Source organism: Protopterus annectens, chromosome 17.part0, assembly GCF_019279795.1.
Source record: "Protopterus annectens isolate FY-2018-M chromosome 17.part0, PAN1.0, whole genome shotgun sequence".
Taxonomy (NCBI): domain Eukaryota; kingdom Metazoa; phylum Chordata; order Ceratodontiformes; family Protopteridae; genus Protopterus; species Protopterus annectens.
The window spans coordinates 396,992,609-397,016,597 of NC_056751.1; the positions used below are offsets into that span (position 1 = coordinate 396,992,609).

The 23,989-nt window shown below is 42.1% G+C and overlaps 1 protein-coding gene across 5 annotated transcripts in view; it reads left to right on the forward strand.

Moving 5' to 3' along the window:
• TEAD1 (TEA domain transcription factor 1) overlaps positions 1-23,989 on the forward strand; it is a 1,209,838-nt gene that overhangs the window by 836,190 nt on the left and 349,659 nt on the right. For all 5 annotated transcript variants that reach the window (XM_044058987.1, XM_044058991.1, XM_044058986.1 and 2 more), the window contains one exon: positions 13,694-13,758. In XM_044058987.1, coding sequence (XP_043914922.1) covers positions 13,694-13,758 — 65 coding nt within the window. The remainder of the gene's footprint in view (positions 1-13,693; positions 13,759-23,989) is intronic.

Sequence of the window (23,989 nt, forward strand, 5' to 3'; positions counted from 1 at the left end):
CTGTCCATAGGGCTATGCAGACAACAGGTTGTATGTTTGGTATGTGGGGTAGTGTGACAATATTACAGCCAGAACACTACATGTGTGGGACATGTCAGATGGCACATCACAATGTGTGCACCCATTGCAGGGGCATATAATACAATGGTGACTCCTGTGGGCTGCCCATATCCCAGCTCACTGTGTGGTACTGTTTGCGTACCACACGTGTTGTTCCAGTGTATAGTACATATGCCTACATTGAACACCTCCACCGTTGTATGCACAGCTGTCCACACATGTAGCAATGACAGATACTGTGGTTTCATGTCGGTGTTTCATTTCGTTTGTATATATTGCACATGGGTAGCCAGTGTGAATGATGGGAGATGCGACCTGTATATCATGACTGGATCATACATGTGTACATGTGTTCACTGGCCACATGGTGAATAGATATAAGCATTAACATGCGTGATACTGATGACAGTCTCACCTGCAATGGACTGATGTCTGTGCGGCATGCCAGAGGTACCTGTATAGGGGTGACATAGCAGTTTGAACATTATCCATGACTGTATGACAGCCACAGGGTGCACTGTGCATGTTAACACATTCGCTTGCACAATAGCATATAGTATGCACATGTGTGCATACACAGGGTAACATACTGTAGTATGCAGCATGTGTGTAAACATACCTTGCATATGTTACATTACATATTGTACAATGACACATGCAACTAAATGGGATATAATAGTCATATGTGCAGTAGTGACTTAATAGGCAACTCCAGGCTCATTGGTTGGGAGACACCCACCTCCACGATGGCAGCTAGTGTTTGTGGATGCTGTTCTGAGGGTGTCCCCAGGCTGGCCAGTAGCTCCTCAGTGTGTGTGAGTGGGGGAGCGGGTTGGTGGCCCACCACCTGTTCCACCTTGTTCCCTGGCGATTACAGTGGCACACTGTTTCGCATGTTGTATCAAGTCCATGCAGTGTCTGTGCACCTGCTGGTAGGTGCGGTTTTGGCCACCCACATCATTAACCCTCCTGCGAAGGTCCTGCCACAGGTCGTCACGCTGCTGGGCATGCTGTGGCACATGACTGAACAACACCTCATAGTTCTCATGGAGGTACGGGATGAGGACATCATCCTCCTGGTGGCTGTACGCTGGCAGGCGTGAATGAGGCATTGTCTGGAAGACATAATGATGGTGACAGGTCACAGTATCACAGAGATGTACAGAGATATGGCTGCACATACATTTGTATTAAATCTAGTACATCTACACAGTTATCTTTGCAAATCATCATGACACTGACATGACTGACATGTTTGTGTCACACATGTAACACCCGTTATGCATTGGATATCATCACCATATATGTGTGTCACCTCATTACATTGTTCATACTCCATGTGAATGCTGTCTTGATGTGGGCATGTCTGTTTGCCTGTACTGGTGTTCTTACCTATCAGCACATGCCTGGATGTGTCCACAGTGATGCTGTTGACCTTGATGCTGTGTATATGTCACATATCAACACATACACTGCCTTAATGGACATGAGCAGTGACAATGCACACATATGCACGGAACCTTTACATGCATGTGTTTTGCCATATACATCTACACGGCACTGTACAGCAGATCAACATCCTGCCACGGATCGCCTGTGTTGCAGATGTGATAGACATGGGACAATGGCTAGCCGGACGTCATTCGCAGGGATGGTTATCAACTATAGCATGTATGGGTAAGGTTTCCTAGCTGTATCAGACAGCCATTTTGCCACCGCGAGGTGCATCAGTGCCACATTACTGATCCAGACAGTTAATAATACATCTACCATGCGGTCATCACACCATGTATGACAGAGATGACATGTGCAGCTTTGATGGACAGGGTTGCATGGTATGGCGGAAGTATGTAACATGTATGGCACAGGGATCTGTTCAGCATGTGGCGATCCTTGTAGGATGGTGGCTGTCCATGACATATGTCTTTCAGATCAGGATATGTACGTGTAGCATGTCCAACATGTAGCATGTCCAAAATCACAGTGTAGCACATGTCTTTATGCAAGGTAGCCAGCATGCTGCATAGTGGAGGTGAGGATTGTGAAGGCTGGTATCGCCCATCCACGCATGGCCAATACCCCTTAAAGGTGATATGTGATCCGATATTGGTCACCCGAGTGCTGAGTATGCCTGTCCAATGATCTCCATGCTCATGGATGGCACCCTGTCATGACATGGGTGCCTCGTATGACTACCTAATAGGCCTGGAGACGTCACCAACTCAGGGAAGTGAACTGCACAGCACCATCCCTTACACAGTATCCATAATGTTGACCGCTTCCTAGGTGGTAGTTAATGGGTACAGGGTTATTTACCTAGCGGTGACAATGCTATTTATCAGCTGTCAGATTGTGCATATATGTCACATACCTCACCCACAAAGCCCATTATGTATGTTGTCCACAACACTGAGACCACTATTGCTCCTAGGTCATGGCCATTCACATCCTTACATACACAGATGCCTCCCATTTGTCTGCATGATATGGGCTACAATGAGGGGGGAGTACAAAAATTAACCCTGTTTTACTGTAGCTGCCACTGGTGTGATATGCACATGTCACTCTGACACCATTTGTAGTGTTGATTCTGTCAACAGGCCACTGGTAGAACACTCCTGTGACATACGAAGGTACATCTAGTATACTCAGTGTAGCTGGAACACGGTATGGGTGATGTCCTATGACCTGTCACAGGTATGCTATGCAGTGTGAAATCATCCGTACTGTCGTCTACTTCTGTACTGCTAACATCTACGTTGATAAAGGTTCATTGACTTGCAGACCATACTCAGCAGGGTAATAGTGCATTGCCTCCAATTATGACTGTAGTCTCCACTTGTGGGTTGCAGTGGGTTGATATTATCCAACACCCTATCTGTATTGCATATTCATGCTCAGCACTTGTTCAGAACATGTGAGCACTTCATGAGTTACTAATTACTATAGCACCCATTCCAACTCTTTTCTTACAAGTACACTGTCTGTCCTTACATTTCCAGCTTGCTTACAGTACAACAGCTATTGTACACACGTAGCTCACATATCCCGTGAGACATGGTTGAATATACAAGCATGTCCAACTGCCGCATACCGGTGCTATTGCCCGTCTATATGATGAATATGGCGAACATGTGGCAATAGAGCAGTTGTCTCATGTACACAGTCAATGCTCACCTCCCAACATACGACACTACAGCCTGTGGGGGATGCACATATGTAGCCATGCTGGGGGTAATGCTCTCACCAACCCAGACTGTACCTGCCATTCATGTGGGGACATGTAACATTTTCAACACACCCCACTCATCACATAGTCTCACAAGATCTCCACCACCACAGGCCACACATAGTATGAGTACGACATTTGCAGAACCTCTCCATACTCTGTGTAGGCACCAGAGGCAGCCCCCATCACCAAACACAACAATAATTACTTATAGCCCACAGACTCATGTTTGCCCATCAACTACAGCCAATAGGGTGTTATAACATATCCAACACACCAGTCATAGGTGACTCTGTAGGCAGTCACACTGATGTCCCACTCAGCAGGCTACACAAGGCGATAGTCACTTACATCTAGCTGTCGGGTAACTGGTTCTGCAACATAACCTATGCCCCCATGCCACACCTCACCAGGTACACTTTGACTGTCATTCTCCATGTTAGTGTGACTGCCCTGAGATGTAACTTCCCAGATTACACGTGCAGGGACATGCAATAGCTCTCCGGTCTTGTAGCCCAGAAGGTGTCGGCCAAGCCCTGGGGAGCATTCTGCATTCATCCAGGCTAGATACCACTGTACAACAACTGACTGTTTCACTTCAACAGTTGCCTATGCTTCTGCTGTCATTCCACAGGCATCCGGTATCTGTCCACTTTGAATGACATGTTCTACAAAACATGATGCTTTGGCACAGATGACCTGCACCTGTCAGCCCTGGGAGTACAGATAACATGTAAGGCTCTTGCTGCTCCTATACTGCCTGTCTTGTACAGTTCCCAATAACATTCACCACCAGAACGGGAACAGGCAAGCAAAACATGGGGTCATGTGACTCAATGCTTGGCATCATCTCTGACGCATGCAGGCACGGCACTCCTTATAATGGTCCACTTCAATATCTCTGCAGTGACTGGGACCTGCCTCTAGGCTCCGCAGAGCACAACCGCACTGACAGGTTATATGCAGACCACACCTTTCAGTCATGTAACCTGGACCGGAGCACCCACGGCTGAGGTGTGTCCATATTGCACTATGTTGTACACACCTCCTGGCCGGTTACTTAGCACAATGCATCAGAGGTGATCCACATGCAACTAACTGTGGCCAGAACTGCTATACACATTGTAACATGCTACGGATTCAACAACATACTCCACGGTTACCGGCCCTCATTTCATGGTGTACTGGACAGTAGGGTTTAGACAGGTACTACTGATGTGCGACTGACACTACCCCACACTTAACTGGGATAGCTACTCATGTACCGACACATGAGGCCAACGCTGTCCAGGATTCATAATCTCCATTCGGCTGGATCAACCCATACACACCACCACCAAGACCAACAATATCCTAGACATGGACATTACCAACATGTCACTGGTGTTCCACACCAGTGGTTATTCCCTCGTTGGTAGTTTCCGAACATATGCTAATCACCCTTGTTATCCACATCCCGGCACCACACCCTTCACGGCATACACAGTACAAGATTAGTACAACGCCTACTACAGACATCTTATGACAGCAGTAGTAAACTTCATGACACCCGTGCAGATGGACAATGCACATACAAACGCTGAAATATACCCCAGTGCACTTCATTAGCACTTACATGACTGCATGGATCATGCTATTCCAAACAGAGCCATGATGGTACCCACCAGATAACGGACGCCACTCTGGGGGTCCAGTTCCATGGACATAATGTACAACAAAAGGTGGAGGCTGTTGCAAAGTGGAGTACAATCCCATGGGTGGGGTAGCTCACTGGTCAGCCTTAGTAGGGCTCCAGGATCCCTTATCACATCCTCCAAACCTAGCTATGTAAGCATTACTGCAACACATTCCAGGGTGTACCACAAAGCATTATGGAGGTATGTCAGTAGTCAATGGCAATACCCACATCTGCTCTGATATACGACGGTTACTCAGGAACATTACAGAACTGAGTGATGTTGGCAACATCCTGGTGGATGGGTTCAATGCAAACTTTACACCCTCTCACTCCCTACAGGGCCATAATCCATGCAGGAACGTTGCGGGGTCCCTGCGGTCACAACTACACAGTTCCAACCTGCACTCTGTAAGGCCTGGAACACAGACTCCATGTGACTGTCCAACATCCCAGGCTGTGATTTACACAAACCTCAGAACGACATGTCTCCCCACTTGGCCACCAGATTCACTAATAGCCTTGTATCAGACATTGTGGCCCCTGAATGGAGCACAGCAACAGTTATCACACTCCACACAGGTGGCGCCACAATGAACCAGAGGGGACTATTGCCCTATACGCCTGACTGGACTGTTCTGCAAGGCTATAGGGCACATCATCATGGAAGTCATTCACAGAGACATTGGTGGGCTCCAGACCTTTGATGCCACCCAGGTTGGACTTGTTTGGGCCAGACCATGGCTGCTACACCTGGTGGACTCCTTTGATACAGTTACCAGGGTAGTTGATGATGGTAAGGGGGTCCACACAGCCTACATTGTCCTCTCATTGGCTTTCAGCACCGTTCTCCATTCTGGTATTGACAACATACATATCCACCTGCACATCGACCCCTACGTCTCAGGATGTTATGCAAAGTGGCTCACGGACGGGACCCACAGAATGAGGGTAGGATACCGTAGTACCTACTGTATTTCAGTTACACTTGGCATACCACAGTCCTCAGTCATAGGGCCCCTCATGTTCAGCATATGCTTCCCTGAGGTACAGGCTCCCTGACTAGGTTTCCAGACAACTGCATACAAGGCGCCATGATTGATCCACCAGCTGATACAGACTCCCTCCATAAGGGTGTCACTGTGACGGATACCTGATGTCGATAACATGGCCTCAAGCTGCATGACACATGGTGCATGAACATCCCCTTTGGATTACACCAATCACCCACTGACTATCACATAGGTGGTAGTCCCCTACATACATGTGACATTATACGGGATCTTAGTACACATGTATATAGCACCCACTCCTTTGATAACCATATTGCCAATGTGGCGTGGATATCCTTCTACGTGGCCACCCTTATCTGTACTGGGTTTGTAGCTGGAACAAAGGCACCTATTGTACCTCTAAACTCGTGACGTATACACACATTCAAGGGTACAACACCCCGTTTAGGGTGTACCTTACAGAACAGCAACGGCTTTACATACCACAACATTAACACACCATGAGGATTATTGAGCTCCGAAGGTTGACGTATGCGACAGTACTACGGACACCACGACTGTACACATTTGCATACTGCATACTCAGGGGTGGCATCTGCTGAACATACAGGGCCTATGTCCACAACAATATTCATGGATATACTCCACATAAGCGACATAAGCAAAAGCCACTGAGAACAACATGGCTCATGGATATGTGCACAAACGCAACGATGAGTGGGATGTTCTTGAGGCTTATATTCCCAAACCAGACACTCACCATGCTTTGGAACATGATTCCTATGTACATCACGCAGGGACACTCAGTAGCACTGTTTATGAGATACCTCACTTGGTGGATGGGAGACACATGTACGCCAAGGATCACTGCAGTGGCTGTACTGTGCAGAGGTGCAGGTAGCACATGGCTTTGCTGTTCACAGACAGGACACTACCGTAGAGAGGTGCTGCCAGTGTAAACACTGTAGTTGGGCTTACACATAGACTTGCCAGACAGCATAGTACCTCACTATGAACCTGTGAAGCTATTGCATGTCCTTTGTGCATGGTTAATTGAGTAGCTCTTCCATTTTGATTAGCTGTCATGCTGTTAGTGTCCCGTGACTACAAGCCATATGTATCCTGCTATTGTGTATTGTACATGCCAATAGACTATACCTTTTGTTTGCATGATATAACTGTTATGCTGTGTAGAATATCTGACATATCTACCTACAATACTGTACATTACACATATTTTACATATCCCATAATTCAAAGCATACTTGCACAACAAGACCACCTTAGGCATGTTATTGTCGTTATTTTCCCATACACATGCCTACTGTGACAGTATATCAACATATACTATCCCCTCCTATGGCACGTACTTGTTGGACATACTCTACCACTGACGGCGGGTGGTGTGGAATTGTTCTGTTTAAAGCCCTCATGTTGCATCCCTTGTGGTGTCTGTGATGTTTACCTTGTGGCCCACAGCAGGACACACAATTTCTACAAGCGTTACTATGCTCAGCAAGACATCACTACATAATACCTTTTCCCACTTTATGCATTGTGGACACTTCTAATTAATACAAAACAGGCTATACATACAATAACATACTGAGTGTTCTACATACCTTGTTAGCATTCCGAACTTTCGTAAATATCTCTCTTACACCTTGACTGTCTAAACGTTAATGTGGTATGAGCGTACGGTTTGAATGTCTGGCAAGTCATCCTTATATACGTCGATACCTGTAACATGTGGTTTCTTGCTGCCAATTGGTGTTCCTGAGTAAATTATTACATGCACATCAGCTGTGCAGCTACTCCATTCACCAATTACGCGGCAACAGTGGGGTATAATTGAATTCTCTACTTGGGCGTTGCCCTTTTGCCCTACCTTTGGGGAGGCGGCCTGTATGTGTTTTGTTATGTGGAATTGCAACTGCTATTTGTAGAGACACGGATATTTTGGATTCATGTCCCCTGTGGATTGTGTGTGACGGCTAGAGTATGTGGTTCTACAAGTGAGTGTACCTGTCATCTAAACCGTCTGATAAGGGACTTTTGCAAACAAAACCTGTAACATCGCCATCTGTTCCATTATACAACAGCTACGATTTCACATGGCGCCTTTACAAATGTGTGTCTCACAAGGTATGTTAACGCTTCTGCAGATGTAATTGAGTGAGTGGATGTTTATGTTGTTATTACAGTCTGTATTGATATTGTTTCGTGTGTGGGAGATGTAGCTGGGTGTACATAGCATATACAGGTTTGTGGGGACTGCATTTCTACTTATTCCATATATGTGTGTGGGCTCCTTCCCTAATTGAAGACCTGTCAGTTAGTAGACTGAAACTATGGTTGTTACGGGCTTATACATTGAGCCGTTGTTAATTAGTTTCTATATAGTATGCAGGTGAGGGTAATACTTCCATACCTCCGGAAATACAGCGATATGTAAAGGAATGTTACTAAATGACAGCTGTCCCGTGTATTTCTGTCACAGATATTTGCACTCATTGCAGTTGTGTTGGTGACTGAACCTCTTTGGCATGGGTTGCCATCTTTTCAAATGGCCATAGTAGGACATTTGCAGGACACACATCGGTGTTTACAGGCCGACACATACCCATGGTCAGTACACAGGTTAGCACATACTTTTATCCTGAATACATACTTATTCTTGTAGCACTTTAGCTACTTATGTTTCATGTAACATTTGCGTTTTTTAGATACAGGCATAACTATTTAATGCAACTATTGCATAATATATGGGACATAATTATGTCCTACAATCTCGGACATTTGCCCTTTTTAATATTTTTTGTCAGGACACAACTGTCCAGGGAGGGGCTGTCCCTCTTAAAGTGGGACAGGTGGTAACCGTATGCCTACGGCCAGCTATAACCACACCTACCGTAATGATCTACCTCCGAGTTAGCACTAACAGACACACGATGCAAACACACACACACACACACACACATATTACAGTCACACGGAAACGCACACGGCATCCTCAACACACACATACACAGCCTACAGCAATCGCAGACACAGTTGAACACAGTACCTACGTGGACCGCAACACCGGCAGTGATAACTAAATGTCCCTTAATATTGTGATAATATTACACGCAGTTCTAGTGTTCCGGTACATTGTTCTTTCAGTCTTTCAGCATCGTGATTACGCGTGTTGGTATGTGACACATTCCATAGTTGGCAGTATCCTATTTATTTGTACCTCCATGGTTGTGTACATGTCATTGACCTATCTACATATTTGCGGATATAGGTGAATCTGTATATATCAACATATATCTCTCTGTCACCCTTTCTATCTCTATTATGTATATGTGTATATATATATATATATATATATATATATATATATATATATAAATAAAACAGAGAGAGTGACAGGCAGAATACACCTTTCATTGTGTACATGTCAGCGTATACTGTTACCTGGGCTCGCACATTTGTGTTTGAACCTGTCACATTACACACCTGTCGTTTGTACAACTTGGGTAGCTTAGTGTTAGGTGATTGTGTACATGATTGCGTGTACTACTCCTGGCAGTGGTCATTTTACCCTTCAGAGTAGGCACTATTAGTACAGGGGTGAATAATGCTGGTTTCACCTGTTCTGGACATCACTGACCGTGATCTGCATGATATTCAAAGAAGCTTAGCCCTGTTTCGCGCATATCCGTATAGTCATATTTAAACGATGCTTACCAGCACTGGGCAACGCATATTCCCGCTACCATGTGCTAAACATGATCTGATGACCTGCATCCAACATGCATTATTCGTGCCTTCGGGATTATGTTACATCCCTTGCAGGATGTGGGACCGGGAACATGCATGACAGTCGCTGCATTTACCACTTGGGCATCTGGGATTTGTGCACGTGTTATGGTGTTTTGTATGTGGACTGTACTATGACTGTTACTCAGTACTGCGATCAAATGGGTAACTCAGTTAGTTTACATATGGATGAGACGTATTAATGGTATGTCCAAGTGATGTTTAATGGATGTGCTCCAGCGTTGGGTATGTATGTCACAGTCAGCTACACACACTATAATGTGCTACACCTTCACACAACCGTAGGTAGAGCATGCTGGGGTGACAGATACCTGTCATGGGTACACCCCATGCTTTGCCACTACATCCATGATTACATTATATGGAGCCCCTCATTAACGCACCAGGGAATCCATGCAGAGTGTGTGGGGAACAGTGATTACACACATGGATCCCGCAATTGGCTCTGCTCCACTGAGCGACAGTTGGTTACTCGATGTGGTGACGACAGCAGACACTGTTTGCCTCGATTGATGAATGGCCTCTGACAATCGGGCATGTACTACCGATGTACCTAGGAACCTATACACACAGTACCAACATATGCTGATAGGTGCGTGTACTGTTCAGGTGTTGTCATTCCTTGTTCCAATAGCTGTTGTGTGTACAATGGTTGAGGGCTGCCTATGTAGGATTCACACAGTAGGCCACCTATACATTACAATTTACAGGTGGTCGTGTGTGTGTGCCATCCATTTTACTGTGTGTGCAGGTGGAGAGGTGTGTCAGTCCGTAGGGGCCTACACTGTCAGAGTATGTGCTATGCATTCCCTCTTTGCCAAGGCATAGGCATATTGGGCATGCCTCTGTCTGCCTACTGGGGCTGGCACAGGGTGTTCGTGGTCTGAATCCCTCTGTGCCTGTGATGGCCTTGGTAATTGCGGTGGGCTGTGAGGGCCTTCACCATTTTGTCCCTGCTGCAGCTGTTTCCGCAGGATCATATTATGTAGCATGGCACATACTATGAGGATGTGGGCACACGTGCTTGGAGAGTACTGCAAGGCTCCACCAGATATGTCCAAGCAACGGAACCGTGATTTCAGCATCCCGAACACACACTCTATGATGATTCTGGTTTGTGCGTGTGCCTCATTATGGCGTTCCTGCATGGGTGTGTGTGCAGTTTTGATGGGAGTCATCATCCACGGCTCCAGTGCATAGCCAGAAATCCCCCACAAGATGGCCATGGGGGATGTCCCCCTGACAAATACCTGATACAGCTGTGAGACATGCCAGATGTGGGAGTCATGATAGCTTCCAGGGCTGCCAGCACACACATTTATGATAATGGCCTGGGCATTGCACACGACCTGGCAGTTGATGGAGTGGTATTCCTTGCTGTTTATGTAGCGCCTACCATGCTCACCGGGTGGTGACTTGATATGTATGTGCGTGCAGTCTATCGCACCCAGTACCTCCGGGTAGTGTGCCACATGGTGGAAGAGATGCATATTGCTGACCAACTCCTTCTGAGTTCTGGGGAAGTATATATGCTCATTGGCATGTGGTAACATGGCATCCAGGAACTGGTGTAGTACCCTGGATGCTGATGCCTGTGAGATCCCCATTATATCTCCAGTTGGCCTTTGAAAGGTACCTGTGGCTAGTATTCGCAAGCTTACACATACCTTCGTGTCCACTGGGATGGGTTCCCTCTATTATTTCTGGATCTCAGGCGTGGCCGGCACATCTCATCTATTTGCTGTAAGATGTCCCTGCCCACCCTGTAATGCTCTACTATCTCCAGATCATGTAGCCCTTGATAGGTTACCCTTGGTCTGAACACTCTTCTCCTCCTCCGGGGCATGCGGTGGTTGTCAGCATCATCCTCCACAACACCGTCAGTCTCTAACACATGGTGATGAATCACAGCTATGGCAGCTCCAAACATGTGCATTGTAAAAGTTCCCCGTATGTTTACACCTATGGTGCAGTGTTTGGGAATACACTGGTGTGTGTGGGGTGCTTTCACACTTTATACTATTGTGCTGTGAACACCGATGATGTCATAGGGTGTGTATGTACGATCGTAGCTACAGGGTATCTTATGTGTTTTACTACAGGAACGACTATTGTGGTGCCTTTGGTGTTGAATTACATTTGGCTGCTGTGGATTACCTCTTGCCCTTCCCTTTACATTTCTTAACGTTTCACCTCCCATTTTCGGGCATGCATCCAGCAGCCTGCTTTCATTTGTACTTTCCTACACCTGGCTTATCTTGCGTAATGTGTTCTATGGCCGGTCTACTGCAGGTTTGCTTTGCTCTGCTATGACAGTTGTTTTTTCTTTGCAATCTGACACCTCCCCTATCCTGTTTTGCAGGTTTCTGCGAGCAGACTTGTCAGCTCCATCGATTGCCTGCTGTGAGTTAATAGGTGTTAATTGCTCAGTTGTACTCACAATTACCCTACTGCGGCATTTCCTTATTTTCTTCCCCTGACCTTCCTGTTTGAGCTGTGGTGCACGGTGCGTGCATCTGCTTACTGCGTTTCGGACACTTTTTCCTCCCTGTACACATGCACTTTCAGGCACCATATGTGCTCTCAGCTAAACGATGCTATACCTACCTCCCCACACCTGTCCTGCAGCTTTGCTTAGCAATGGCCAGGTCAGATTTGCATTGCTCCAATGTGCTTACAGCTACGGTGGCACACCCCACTGCTGATGTCATGCATACCTGTAAGCCACTCCTCAGTGTTGTAGCGCTGAGCCGTATGGTACATCCTTAGTCTGGCGGGATGTTTGCGATTCACAGTTACCTGCCTCATTTGCATGGCATTGACTACTAATGCCTAGTTACCGCGCCAAACACTGTCACAGACCCTTAGCAACCCTTGCAGCTTGGTTGTGGTGTACCATGCATACCATTGAGTATTATGGTGAAATCATGATTTGTATTGCATTGCGATTTTATGACATTTGTATACATTTTCTTTGTGTTCCCGTTTGCGCACACATGCCCTGCGGTTGTACTTTGCGTTACTGTGGACATGACATTAAATGTTGTTTTTTAGGTGTTGTGCATCTTTTCTTATGCCATTGTCTGTATATTTAGCCATTAGCATATGTTAACTTTGTAATACATGAGTCTGGTCCACTTTCATAGCTCCGATGTTCTGTTTGGAAAATGTAAACCGTGTTTTTTTGGTTTACATTTCTGTGGGCTTACGCTACGCCTGCACCATTTCATGAATCGCTATGTACCTTCATTTGCATGGTGCGGCACTGCGCATGGGGTGATTAGCATATCTAAGCCGAGGGCTGCGCAGATCTGGCGTACGCCGGTAGTGCACGTGGAATTGGATCGTAACTGAATCGCTCGGCGGCCATGTTTGGCATTATACTGCCTACGCTACGCCTCCGCCTGGCGCAAGTTTCATGAATCCCGGGGACTGTAATGAATTCCATAGCAGAATACATAAATTCTACTGGATTTTTGAACACAGTCATTCTGTTTACTAACTAAACTGCACAAAGTGAGGAAATGTGTGTTGTATTTTTATAATGTTGTGGAAATATCAAATGCTTTTTTCATCACTATTTAAAGCTATCCCCAATGCAGTAGTTTAGTTTAATGTGGTGCATAACTTGTTACATTTTTCAGATGAGCAGAGAGAGTGGGACCCTTCTTTATACAGATAAACACAGTAACACTACCCTTTGTGAAGATAGTTTTGTGTTCTCCGTAAAACTCTAGTGTGTAAAATAACTATCATAGGAGTATTCCGTTTAACCAGAGGTCTTCATCTATATGATTATTATAGTAGTCTGCCAAAATATTAGTATTAATTGTGAGAGATACATAGTTGTTACTTAAATCTAACCTGTTTTTCCTTTTGTTTTTCTAGGCAGAAATGAATTAATAGCCAGATATATCAAGCTAAGAACAGGGAAGACGCGAACCAGGAAACAGGTACAGTATGTGAATAAATGAAAGTGCATGAAATGGCATGTGTGTTTGTTATACGGGACTGCACTGCCCGAATGGGCATTTGTTAACTTCATTTTGTGCTTCTGTAACATCGTTAATAAGTGCTCAACACTTCAGTGACTATATACCAGCTTGCAGTTACTAAGTCAGCAAGGACTTTACAACTTAAAGTGATTGATTTCAAATAAGTTTCTCATATTCATACAATTCGGTATGGTTTGCAGTAAGTGTAATAACAATATTAAAGAGTGGAGACAGCTGTTATGCTCTGCTGTACTAGTTTAAGATGGAAAATGCCTTGACTGGTATTCTTTTATCACTGTTTTCTCCATTTAATGCCAACAAAGTAATTGGAAAGAGAAAAACACAACATACAAGTCTTGTGTGTGTGTAAATCCAAAAACATACTTACTAAAATAAATTCTTAAGCATTTTATAGTTGAAATAAGCATTCACATATGATCTCTTTTATTCTACAAAACTTTTTAAGAACTGTATCTCGGTGACTGTTTTGTGGTGTGATTGAAGTTTTTTCAGACTGGTTTTTGGTTCAGAATGACCAAAGGGTGATCTGTCAAAAGTTGCATGTTTTTCAGCATATGTTGACCTTTGAGGCAGTACCTGCGTCCATCATTTCAACTGAATGATATTCATAATACGCTTTTTATGCATAATGGCATGACATTGAAACCGTAGTAGTGGCTTCTTGATTTTTTAGCCATGTGTGCTGCATCTTCCCACAATGCACAGTGTCCTCACAATATGCATTGGCCTCAAATTGTTACTGTTAGACATATATGTAGCCACAACTGCTATGTGTGTGTATAATATATTTCAGTTGTGTGTAATCTGTTTAGCCACAAGATGGTAGTGTTTTCTGGTGGGCATTTATGGAACCATGCTTGATGTGATTTCCTGTTCCTTGTGCAGTGTGTTTCATGACATTAAAAGAAATAACCATTTCTCAGTTTAGACTATATTCAGCCTGTAAGCCTCTATTTGCTGTGCCCATAAGATATTTTTCTATCAGGTTATGGGCCCAGACAACTAGACACCCTAGTACCCAGATACAACCAGCTAAAGCAAATAAGTATAAGGTACACCAGTACATAAAGTAAGGAGAAAAGTGTTAAAGATGGCTACCAATACTTCATCAGGAAAGCTTTCAGTGGCGAATTTGACAAATTTTGATGAACCAGAACTACCAGTCTTGGAAATTCAAGTTGAGGATGCTTCTATTAAGAGAAGGTACCTGGAAATGTGGAAATGAATTCAGACCAGCAGAACCCATGGTTGAATGGATGGAAAAGGATCAAAAAGCTCATAGCACAATCTCCCTTTGCACAGATGATGATCTGATTGTACATATATGCAACTGTGAAACTGCTAAAGAAATGTGGGAGGAACTGCAAAAAGTACATGAAAGAGCTAATCTCAGCAATAAAATATTTACTTAGAAAACTATATCAGACCAAGCTAATGAAAGACTGGGATATGCAGGATTATGTAAGACATACCTTAGAAATGGTTGGAAAGCTGAGAGGTATTGGGGAGGATATAAAAGACTTGCACATTGCAGCAGTATTACTTAGCGGTCTACCTGACAGTTATGAGACACTTGTTACAGCACTTGATACACGTCCAGATGTTGAACTGACATTAGAATATGTTAAACACAAGCTTGTGGATGCATACAAGTGCAAGACAGAAAGCATAAACAGTGAAAGTATGTCCAGTACAGAGGCTGTTTTAAAGATGAAAAATGGAAATAAAAACAGTAATGTGTAGCTAGAAACATGTAAATGCTTTGTGTGTAAAAAAACAGGACACTTAAAGGCAGATTGCAGAATCTGGAAAGTTAGAAGCAAAGACAAGCTGAATCACAAGCTAAGAATGTCAAGGAAGAAACAGATGTCACTTCAGACCTTGATTAGCCATTTGAGTCCAGATGTGGTGCATCATCTGTGCAGGCATAGTGTGTTAACTCAGGAGCTACCAGTCACATTACCAGTGACAGAAATTCTTCAGTCAATTCGATCAAAGCAAAACAAAAAAAAATCACCACAGCTAATGGACAGGTAAAGTCAGGAGTCTGTTTTATTTACTTTCCTGTCTCTTAGAATGTTGCCAGAAAGATACACGTGAGAAATGTTCTGTATGTGCCTGATCTTAAAAGTAACTTATTACCTGATCTTGAAAGTAACTTGTTGTCTGTGAAGAAGCGTACAGACCAAGAAAAAATAGTGGCTTTGGAAGGTGACAGTTGTCATCACAAAGGGGGATTGCTTACTCACAAAGGCCAAAGTCACAGATGAACTGTATCAGCTAAACTGCAGTGAAATGGTTAATACAACCAAAGACAGACATTCAAACTGCATTCACACTCGGCAGAGATGTCTTGGGCACAGAAGTCCTGACACAATAAAATAGTTGAGGGTAACTATGCAAGTGATGTCAAAATTAGCCAGTGTGACCAAATAATGAAAATGTACCTGCTGCATTAAGGGAAAAATGACGAGAAAGCCTTTTCCAAAGCAGAACTCCACAACCTCTGGACTTGATTCATTCAGATCTTTGTAATCCAATGAAAAACGTGACTCCAGGAAAGAAGAGATATATACTTAGTTTCATTGATTATTACTCCAGGTACACCACATTGTACCTGTTGCACAACAAGGATGAAGTGCCAGTACTCCAGGTACACCACATTGTACCTGTTGCACAACAAGGATGAAGTGCCAGTGCTCAAGTATGTAATAAATTTGGCACAATGCCCAGAGTGCTACGTACAGACAACAGGTCCGAATATACAAGTGGTACAACACAAGCCATTCTCAGAAAACATGGAGTTATGTAGAGTGAATCGGATTCTCTGTGAGAGTGGAAGGAGCATGCTTTTTGATGCTGATATGCCAGCCACATACTGGGGAGAGGCTGACTGCATGTTATCCCCAAAATTGCTTGCCAGAAAAAGCAACCGAGACAACTCCATATGAACTGTGGGACAGAAAGAAACCAGATTTGAGATGCATCACAATTTTTGGAAGTAAAACCTATGTGCCCATTCCAAAGGAAAAACATACAAAATGGGATCCTTGTGTAAAGGAAGGTGTACTTGTGGGTTACAGAGATTCTCAAAAAAGATACAGATTTTCTTCATCCAGGCACAAACAATGTAGCAGTCAGGAGAATTGTGAATGTTGATGAAAGTTCTGTGTGTTCAAAGTTTCAGGAACTGACAAACTGTTCAGTCTGAGGAAAAATCCATATCCGTGTCACAACAAAGCTACACAGGAATAGAAATTATTGCAGAAAATTCAAAAGCCGATAAAGACGACGCTGGACCACAAATGACTTCAGGGAAATCAGCAAGAAGCAATAAAGGTGTTCCTCCTAAATGTTTGTCTTATATGGCTCGCACAGCAGTTCAGGCTGAGCTGGATTCATGGGAAGAGATGCAAAAACTGCCACCACATGAGAAGCAAATGTGGATTAGAGCTGCTGATGAAGAGATGACATAATTCAGTGAACTCCAAGGACACTTTCAGAGCTACCTCAAGGTAAAAGTGTAATCATATGTAAATGGGCTTTTAAAATGAAATATGGCTCTGAAGGAAAAGTCCATAGGTACAAGGCAAGGTTTGTTGCAAAAGGATACTCACAAACATTTGGTGAAGACTATGATGCTACTTTTGCTCCAGTTGCCAAAGTACTTTCAGAACACTGATGAAAGTGGCGGCTGTACAGAAAATGATTGTGAAACATCACAATATCAAGACAGGTTTTCTTAATGGAGGTATAGAAGAGGAAATATACATGTTACAGCCAGAAGGATATGTGAAAAGTGCCAAAGAGCATCTTGTTTGCAAAGTGAAGAAAATCCCTGTATGGTCTTAAAACAAGCAGCTGGAATGTGGAAGTCAAAAGTAAACCAAGTTCTTCTAGATGAAGGATTCATACGTATACTCTAAATGTATAGATGCTAAATGGATGCATCTGTTAGTGAATGTGGATGACTTGCTTATAGCTTACAAAAGGAATGACAAAATTGCAAAGTTAGTAACAGTACTCAAGCAGCACTTTGAGATTAAAGATCTTGGTGAGGTGACATATACTACCTAGGAATTAACATATGGCGTGAGGAAGATGGCAGTTTTCTGTTGAACCAGAGTGCAAAAATTGATTCAATTCTTTAACATTTCAAAATGGCCGAGGCTAAAGGAGTGAACACGCTTTTGGACATAGCTTATCCAAAACTGGAAGGAGAGGAAGATTTACCATCTAATGAGCAGTACAAATAAGCAGTGGGAGTGCTTCTGTACATTGCAACCACTTCATGTCCAGACATTGCAGCAGCCATGTCTCTTCTCTGCAGGCCTGTAAGTAAACCACGTCGGAGACTGGAATTCAATAAAAAAAAGTTATGAGGTATCTAAAACACACAAAAGTCCTGAATTTAAAGTTGTCAGCAATTGGAGACTTGAACCTCACAGGATAGGTGGGCTCTGCTTGGGCGGGTGACCTTAACACATGCATATCTATAAGTGTTTACTTGTTCAAATTAGGAAACAGTCCTATGTCCTGGTCCAGTAACAAATAGATCTCAGTGGTGGTGTCTTCTGCAGAATATATCTCTGCTGCCTATGCCAGTCAAGAAGGCCTTTGGTTGCGGTAGTTACTTGAAGATCTTGGAGAACCAGTGTCCCAGCCTATGGTCTTCTATAAGGTCTTCTATAAGGCAATCAGGGATGCATTAAGCTTGCCACCAGTGAAAAGATCAGTGCAAAAACCAAGCATATTGATGTCAGACACCATTGCATTCATGACTTGGTTGAACAAAAAATGACTGTTTCATGATTGATTCATATTTTGAAACTGATAAAATGATTGCTGATGTTATGACAAAAGTCACTCACAGTAAACAAGTTTGTAGATTTTACGTCACAAATGGGGTTGACTTTAGTAGTAGTTGTTGAGTGAGGGTGTTAGACACATACACACACACACATATATATATATATATATATATGTGTGTATATATGGATTCACTTCATAACATTGAAATATCAAAATACTGAAACTCAAAATACTGAAACTTCAAAATCTTGAAAACTCAAAATACTGAAACTCAAAATACTGAAAACATATGCGTACTGCTAAACAACATAAATCATAACAATTTCTACCAAATATATGGGGCAAGCCTTCACCCCTGCTAATTAAATATATAAACCCAAGATTGCATAGTGTAGTTAAGTGCAATCTTGGAGTAGATATATATAATTAGCAGGGTGCAGGGGCTTGCCTGCATATATTTGGTAGAAATTGCTATGATTTATGTTGTTTAAGCTGAGTTTACGATAATATGTGCTTTCAGTATTTTGAGTTTCAGTGTTTTGAGTATTCAGTATTTTGAGCTTTCAGTATTTTGGTCTTCAGTATTATGAAGTTTTGTCATTTTCAGTATTTGAAGTTTCAGTGTTATGAAGTGAATCCATATATATATATATTTTTATATATATATATATATATATATATATATATATATATATATATATATATATATATATATATAGAGAGAGAGAGAGAGAGGTAATAACTAGTGTCTGTGTATATAATATATTTCAGTTATGCGTAGTAATACATTTAGTCAGAAGATGGCAATGTTTTCTGGTGGACACTTATGGTGGTATGCTTGATGTAATTTTCTGTTCCTTATGCAGTGTGGTTTGTTTAATGACATTAAAAGAAACGTACCTCAGTTTAGATTGCATTCAGGCTATAAGCTTCTGTTTGCTGTGCCCAGAAGAAGTTTTTTTTTTTCTTTCAATAGTCCTCTATTTCTTGTTTAGATTGGTAGTTTCATGTGTTAGTGTGTTCAAAGGGGATCTCTGAAGATGAAGAGCAGGATGCATACAGCTTGTGTGTCACAGTGTTGCTACGAGTGAGGCTGTACTGGGACTGAGCAGCATTTATTAAGTGTATCAAGGTATTTGGCCAGTGTATGAGCACAAAACTGTAGTCAGCATGGTTATAACAAAGCAGGGCTAGAGCCACAGAAAGTATAACAATCAGAACCATGCTATGAAAGCTAGTGACTAGGGCCCATACAGCATAGCAACATTTCCTTTGCAACTGTGTGCTAATGTGCCATATGCCACTGCAATGCAAGAATATATGGCTAGTATTCCAATTCGCCTGCGTTCATTGTACTTCCATTTTACTCTTCCTCAACTCAAAAGTTCCTGAATTCACTGGATGGAAAAACCATACATTTCTGCCAGAGGTTGCCCTAGCTTCTCTCCGGGATACGGGTAGTCCTTGCTGGAAAAACCTTGGGTATAAACAATGTCTCTCATCTAGTATTACATTGGGATTTAATGGCTAGGCTTTTAAAGACTCTCTGGTCAATAGCCTAGTAACATCTTTTGAACCTATGAACAAGGAATGGTATTTGTTAATTGGAACACTTAAAAATTGTAATGTAATTGCACTGTGATTCTAACAAAAAAAAAGTGTTACATGGCACCCTTACTATGGGAAGTTAACAGTTGTACAGCTGCATGATGCGCAAATAAGTAACTAGAAAATACAGAAAGAGAGCTATTTAATTTGCAAGATGGACATCTTATTTATTTGTTTATTTATTGATTTGATTTATTGACCTTGTGAATGGATGGTCTTGAAACCCTTGTCAGCCATGAGCCATAATGTAGTATATAATTTCAAACAGTATTTGCATTAAGATAATTTGAAAAAATATAGCAGTTTAGACTATTTGGAGTATCAGAATAGGTGTGATGTGGCTCAGTTTGTGTGTTTGCAGCAGACCTGTCAACTGTCCCTATTGTGGAAGAACATTTCTGTTTGGTGTGTCCCTATTTTCAGGTTTGATTTACTCCTCCACTCAATTTTATGAATCCCCTCATCACTTGTGATTTCCGAAGCTATCTGCTGCACAGAAAACCACACTACATGGCCAGCATAATAGTGGCATCAGTAAGTTACAGAAAAAGGGCACACATTTTATACCTCCATTTTTCTGAAGCAAAAATAAATGACCTCTTGTAGTAGACTTTTGCAATACACGTTGTTAAAACGTACAGATATTTCACTGTCTTATTGATAATGTGCTTATATTTTAACCTAATTTTGTCGCTCCTTTATGTTTTAAACATATTTCTGAGTAGTATCCCACATTACTACTTGCAGCAGGAAGAGTTATGTGCTATTTGGTATTCACATTTTATTTTAGTTGGATGCCCTGACTTTTAGATGGAGATATCTACTTGTAAGGGCCTTTGTTCCTATTTTCAGTGTCTGCAGGTTGAGAGGTATTGTTCCAAGCACTAGTTGTGTGATATAGCACTGCAGCTAGAAACACAGTATTTATATGTAGGCAGACTTTAAAAAATATGTGAGTAGTAAGCAAATCATAGCTGTAATAGCAGGCATACAAAATGTGTGTTGACAGAATCATAAGCGTATTCCATGTGCCCCATAGCAGTTGCAGATTGATTTGCATCAGGAACATGCCACCCCACAGATATAATCACAGGAACCATATGAAAAGATACTATCAATGTGTATAGCCACTCTGATAGAGAGAACCCCCCTCCCCAATGTTCAGACAGAACAGGATGAAAATAGTGTGCAAGAGCTTCCTTCACAGATGCAGCGTAGCATAATTGTATACAGACACACACAGGCCAAAATATACAATGTATAGTCACTGTTATCCAGACTATGCAAACACTGAGTAATGCATGAAGTAAGAGACCAACACACAGTTAAAAAGAGTTGCACAGACAAGGAGCAGGTACAGGTCCTCTCTCTTTCTCTGATAGGGGACCTGTCATATATAGCTACAAGGCTGGAGAAGAAGAATGTGGTGTGAGTGCATGCAAGCCAGTACTCGGATGACAGTCCTGAAAAAAGTAAACATTAACAGATAGAAGTGATCATACACTGACATTTATCGACAGAATAGGACTGTACACTCCAGGCAATGGAAACCAGTCGGGTCTAAAGAAGTGTTAGCAGTGTATGTTACCTACACACAAGTGTCCATGCAGTACAAGGTGTATTACAGCAAGTTGCAAATACGTGCATAAGCTACAGAACCCAGTGTCTGAAAGCCATGGTGACACAAAAAGATAGCATGACTCTCATGGCATATGCAAACAAGGTTGTTGCCCATCATTGTCTAAAGCAGCACCAACAAAGGTATGCCATGCTAGTGCAGCAGAAATGCAGTGTAGTTGCCATGCCAGTTGATAGAATTATATAAAGTAAAAATGGTTTCCCCTCATAGTGATAACATGTATTTGATAGAAAAAATATATGTAATTTTTTAGAACTGTTTTTCCTTCACAGTAACAGAGGTTTGGTAAAATTGCTTTCTATCATAGTAGCAGTGTGATTTTTTTTAGAACGCAGCTTCTGCAAGTACAGAAAATAAATATGCAGTAAACAAAGATGATAAGCTTAACAGAATCCACTTGTGTGAAACAAAAAGTATACTTCTGAATGTTTTTATAACAAGTGGCATTAGCAATAGAGGCTTGTTGACATATAAACAATTGAATGTATACAGATATTCAAGTGAATAATCATGCTAAATAGAAATGGCTAACAGCAGAAAAAGTTACAAACTATCCTATCAATGAAAACATTTCAGCCTGCTGAGAACTGATTTTCTCTGGATGAGATAAGAATGTAGACAAAGAATCCTACAATACAGGAAAGTTTCATCAAGGACAACGTTTGAAACTATATAAAAGAGACTGTGAAAGGCTATGTTGTGGACATTTTGAAATTTGAGTCAGCTGAGGAAGTGCAGTGTATCTGACAGTAGTGTGTGTTATTTATTTTATTGATTTATTGACATTTGTTAACCGGGAAAGGCCACTGGGCCAATGACCCATTTTCAGTGGAGGCCCGGGGGAGAAAAGCACTCTACAATCACAGAAATTTTTAGATAACATCAGCTTAACTTTGAAAGTCAAGAAAGTTTGTACACAATACAAATTCAAGTAGATATACAAGACAAATACATATTGTAGAGGTATACGATACAAGAAAATAAACCCAGTGTTTTAGATTTATAGTAATTCTGTTTGTATATTCTCATAAGTAAGAATACTGTTTAATCAATTCTATTTATTCAGCCACAGAAATAAAGAAAGCAAGAGAGATTGGATACGAAGACAGATAGTGTAAATTGCAAGTATATTAAGTTAGTAAAAGTATTTGTAGTGTGTAATGGCCAAAATATTTAAGGTGGTTAATTATATCACTACAAGAACAGAGAAGGTTATTGAGATAGTGTTCTTTTAGTGCAAATTTAAATGTTTTTAAAGAGTCTAGTTGAGTAAGAGAGAGAGGGAGCACATTCCGAAATTTGGCAATGGCATGGGAAGAGAGACATTGTCCAGCTCTTTTGTTGGGTTCAGTTATGGTTGAGTTGTTTGTTAGAGGACCTGAGATGCCGAGTAGCGGTGTGTGTGTGTATTATAGTTTGAAGGGATGGGCAGATGTTTGGATTATTTAGTAGTTTGTGAGTGAGAGTAAGTTGGGAGTAATGTAGGTAATGAGAGAACTCAAACCAGTTTATAGATTTAATGGCCAGGCAACGATGTGTGCGAGCTGGCATGTTGGAGACAAACTTGGCAATTTTATAGTAGCACGACTACAGTTTGTTCAGGAGAGATGTGTGTAGGTTAGTGAAAATGGGGCAACCATAGAGGAGGGGGAGGGTAGAAGTAGACTGTTATCTAGTTTCAACTTGGTAGACTTGTCCAAATAGAGTTTATGCCTATAGAGTTTGCCAAGCTTAAAATGGGTCTTTTTGATTGAGTTGAATCTATGATTCTCAAAGGATAGTTTGTCATCAGTTGTGATGCCAAGTAGTTTGGCTGTTTTTACATTTTCAATTTCCATATTGTTTTGAGGAATATTTTAAAGTCTAGAGTTACAGGTTTGGTTGTGAAGAGTAAAAGTTTTGATTTTCTGGGATTAAGTAGCAGTTGAGCTTCATTAAGCCAAGATTGTTTGGAAGTATATGCATTTTGTGTTAACTTTAGGTGATGTTGTTAGAGGATGTAATTATTGTTGAATCATCCACGTATTGAATGAGTATACTTTGCAGGGATGCTTTATGGAGATTATTAATAAATATGTTAAAAAGCAAGGGCCCAAGAACAGACCCTTG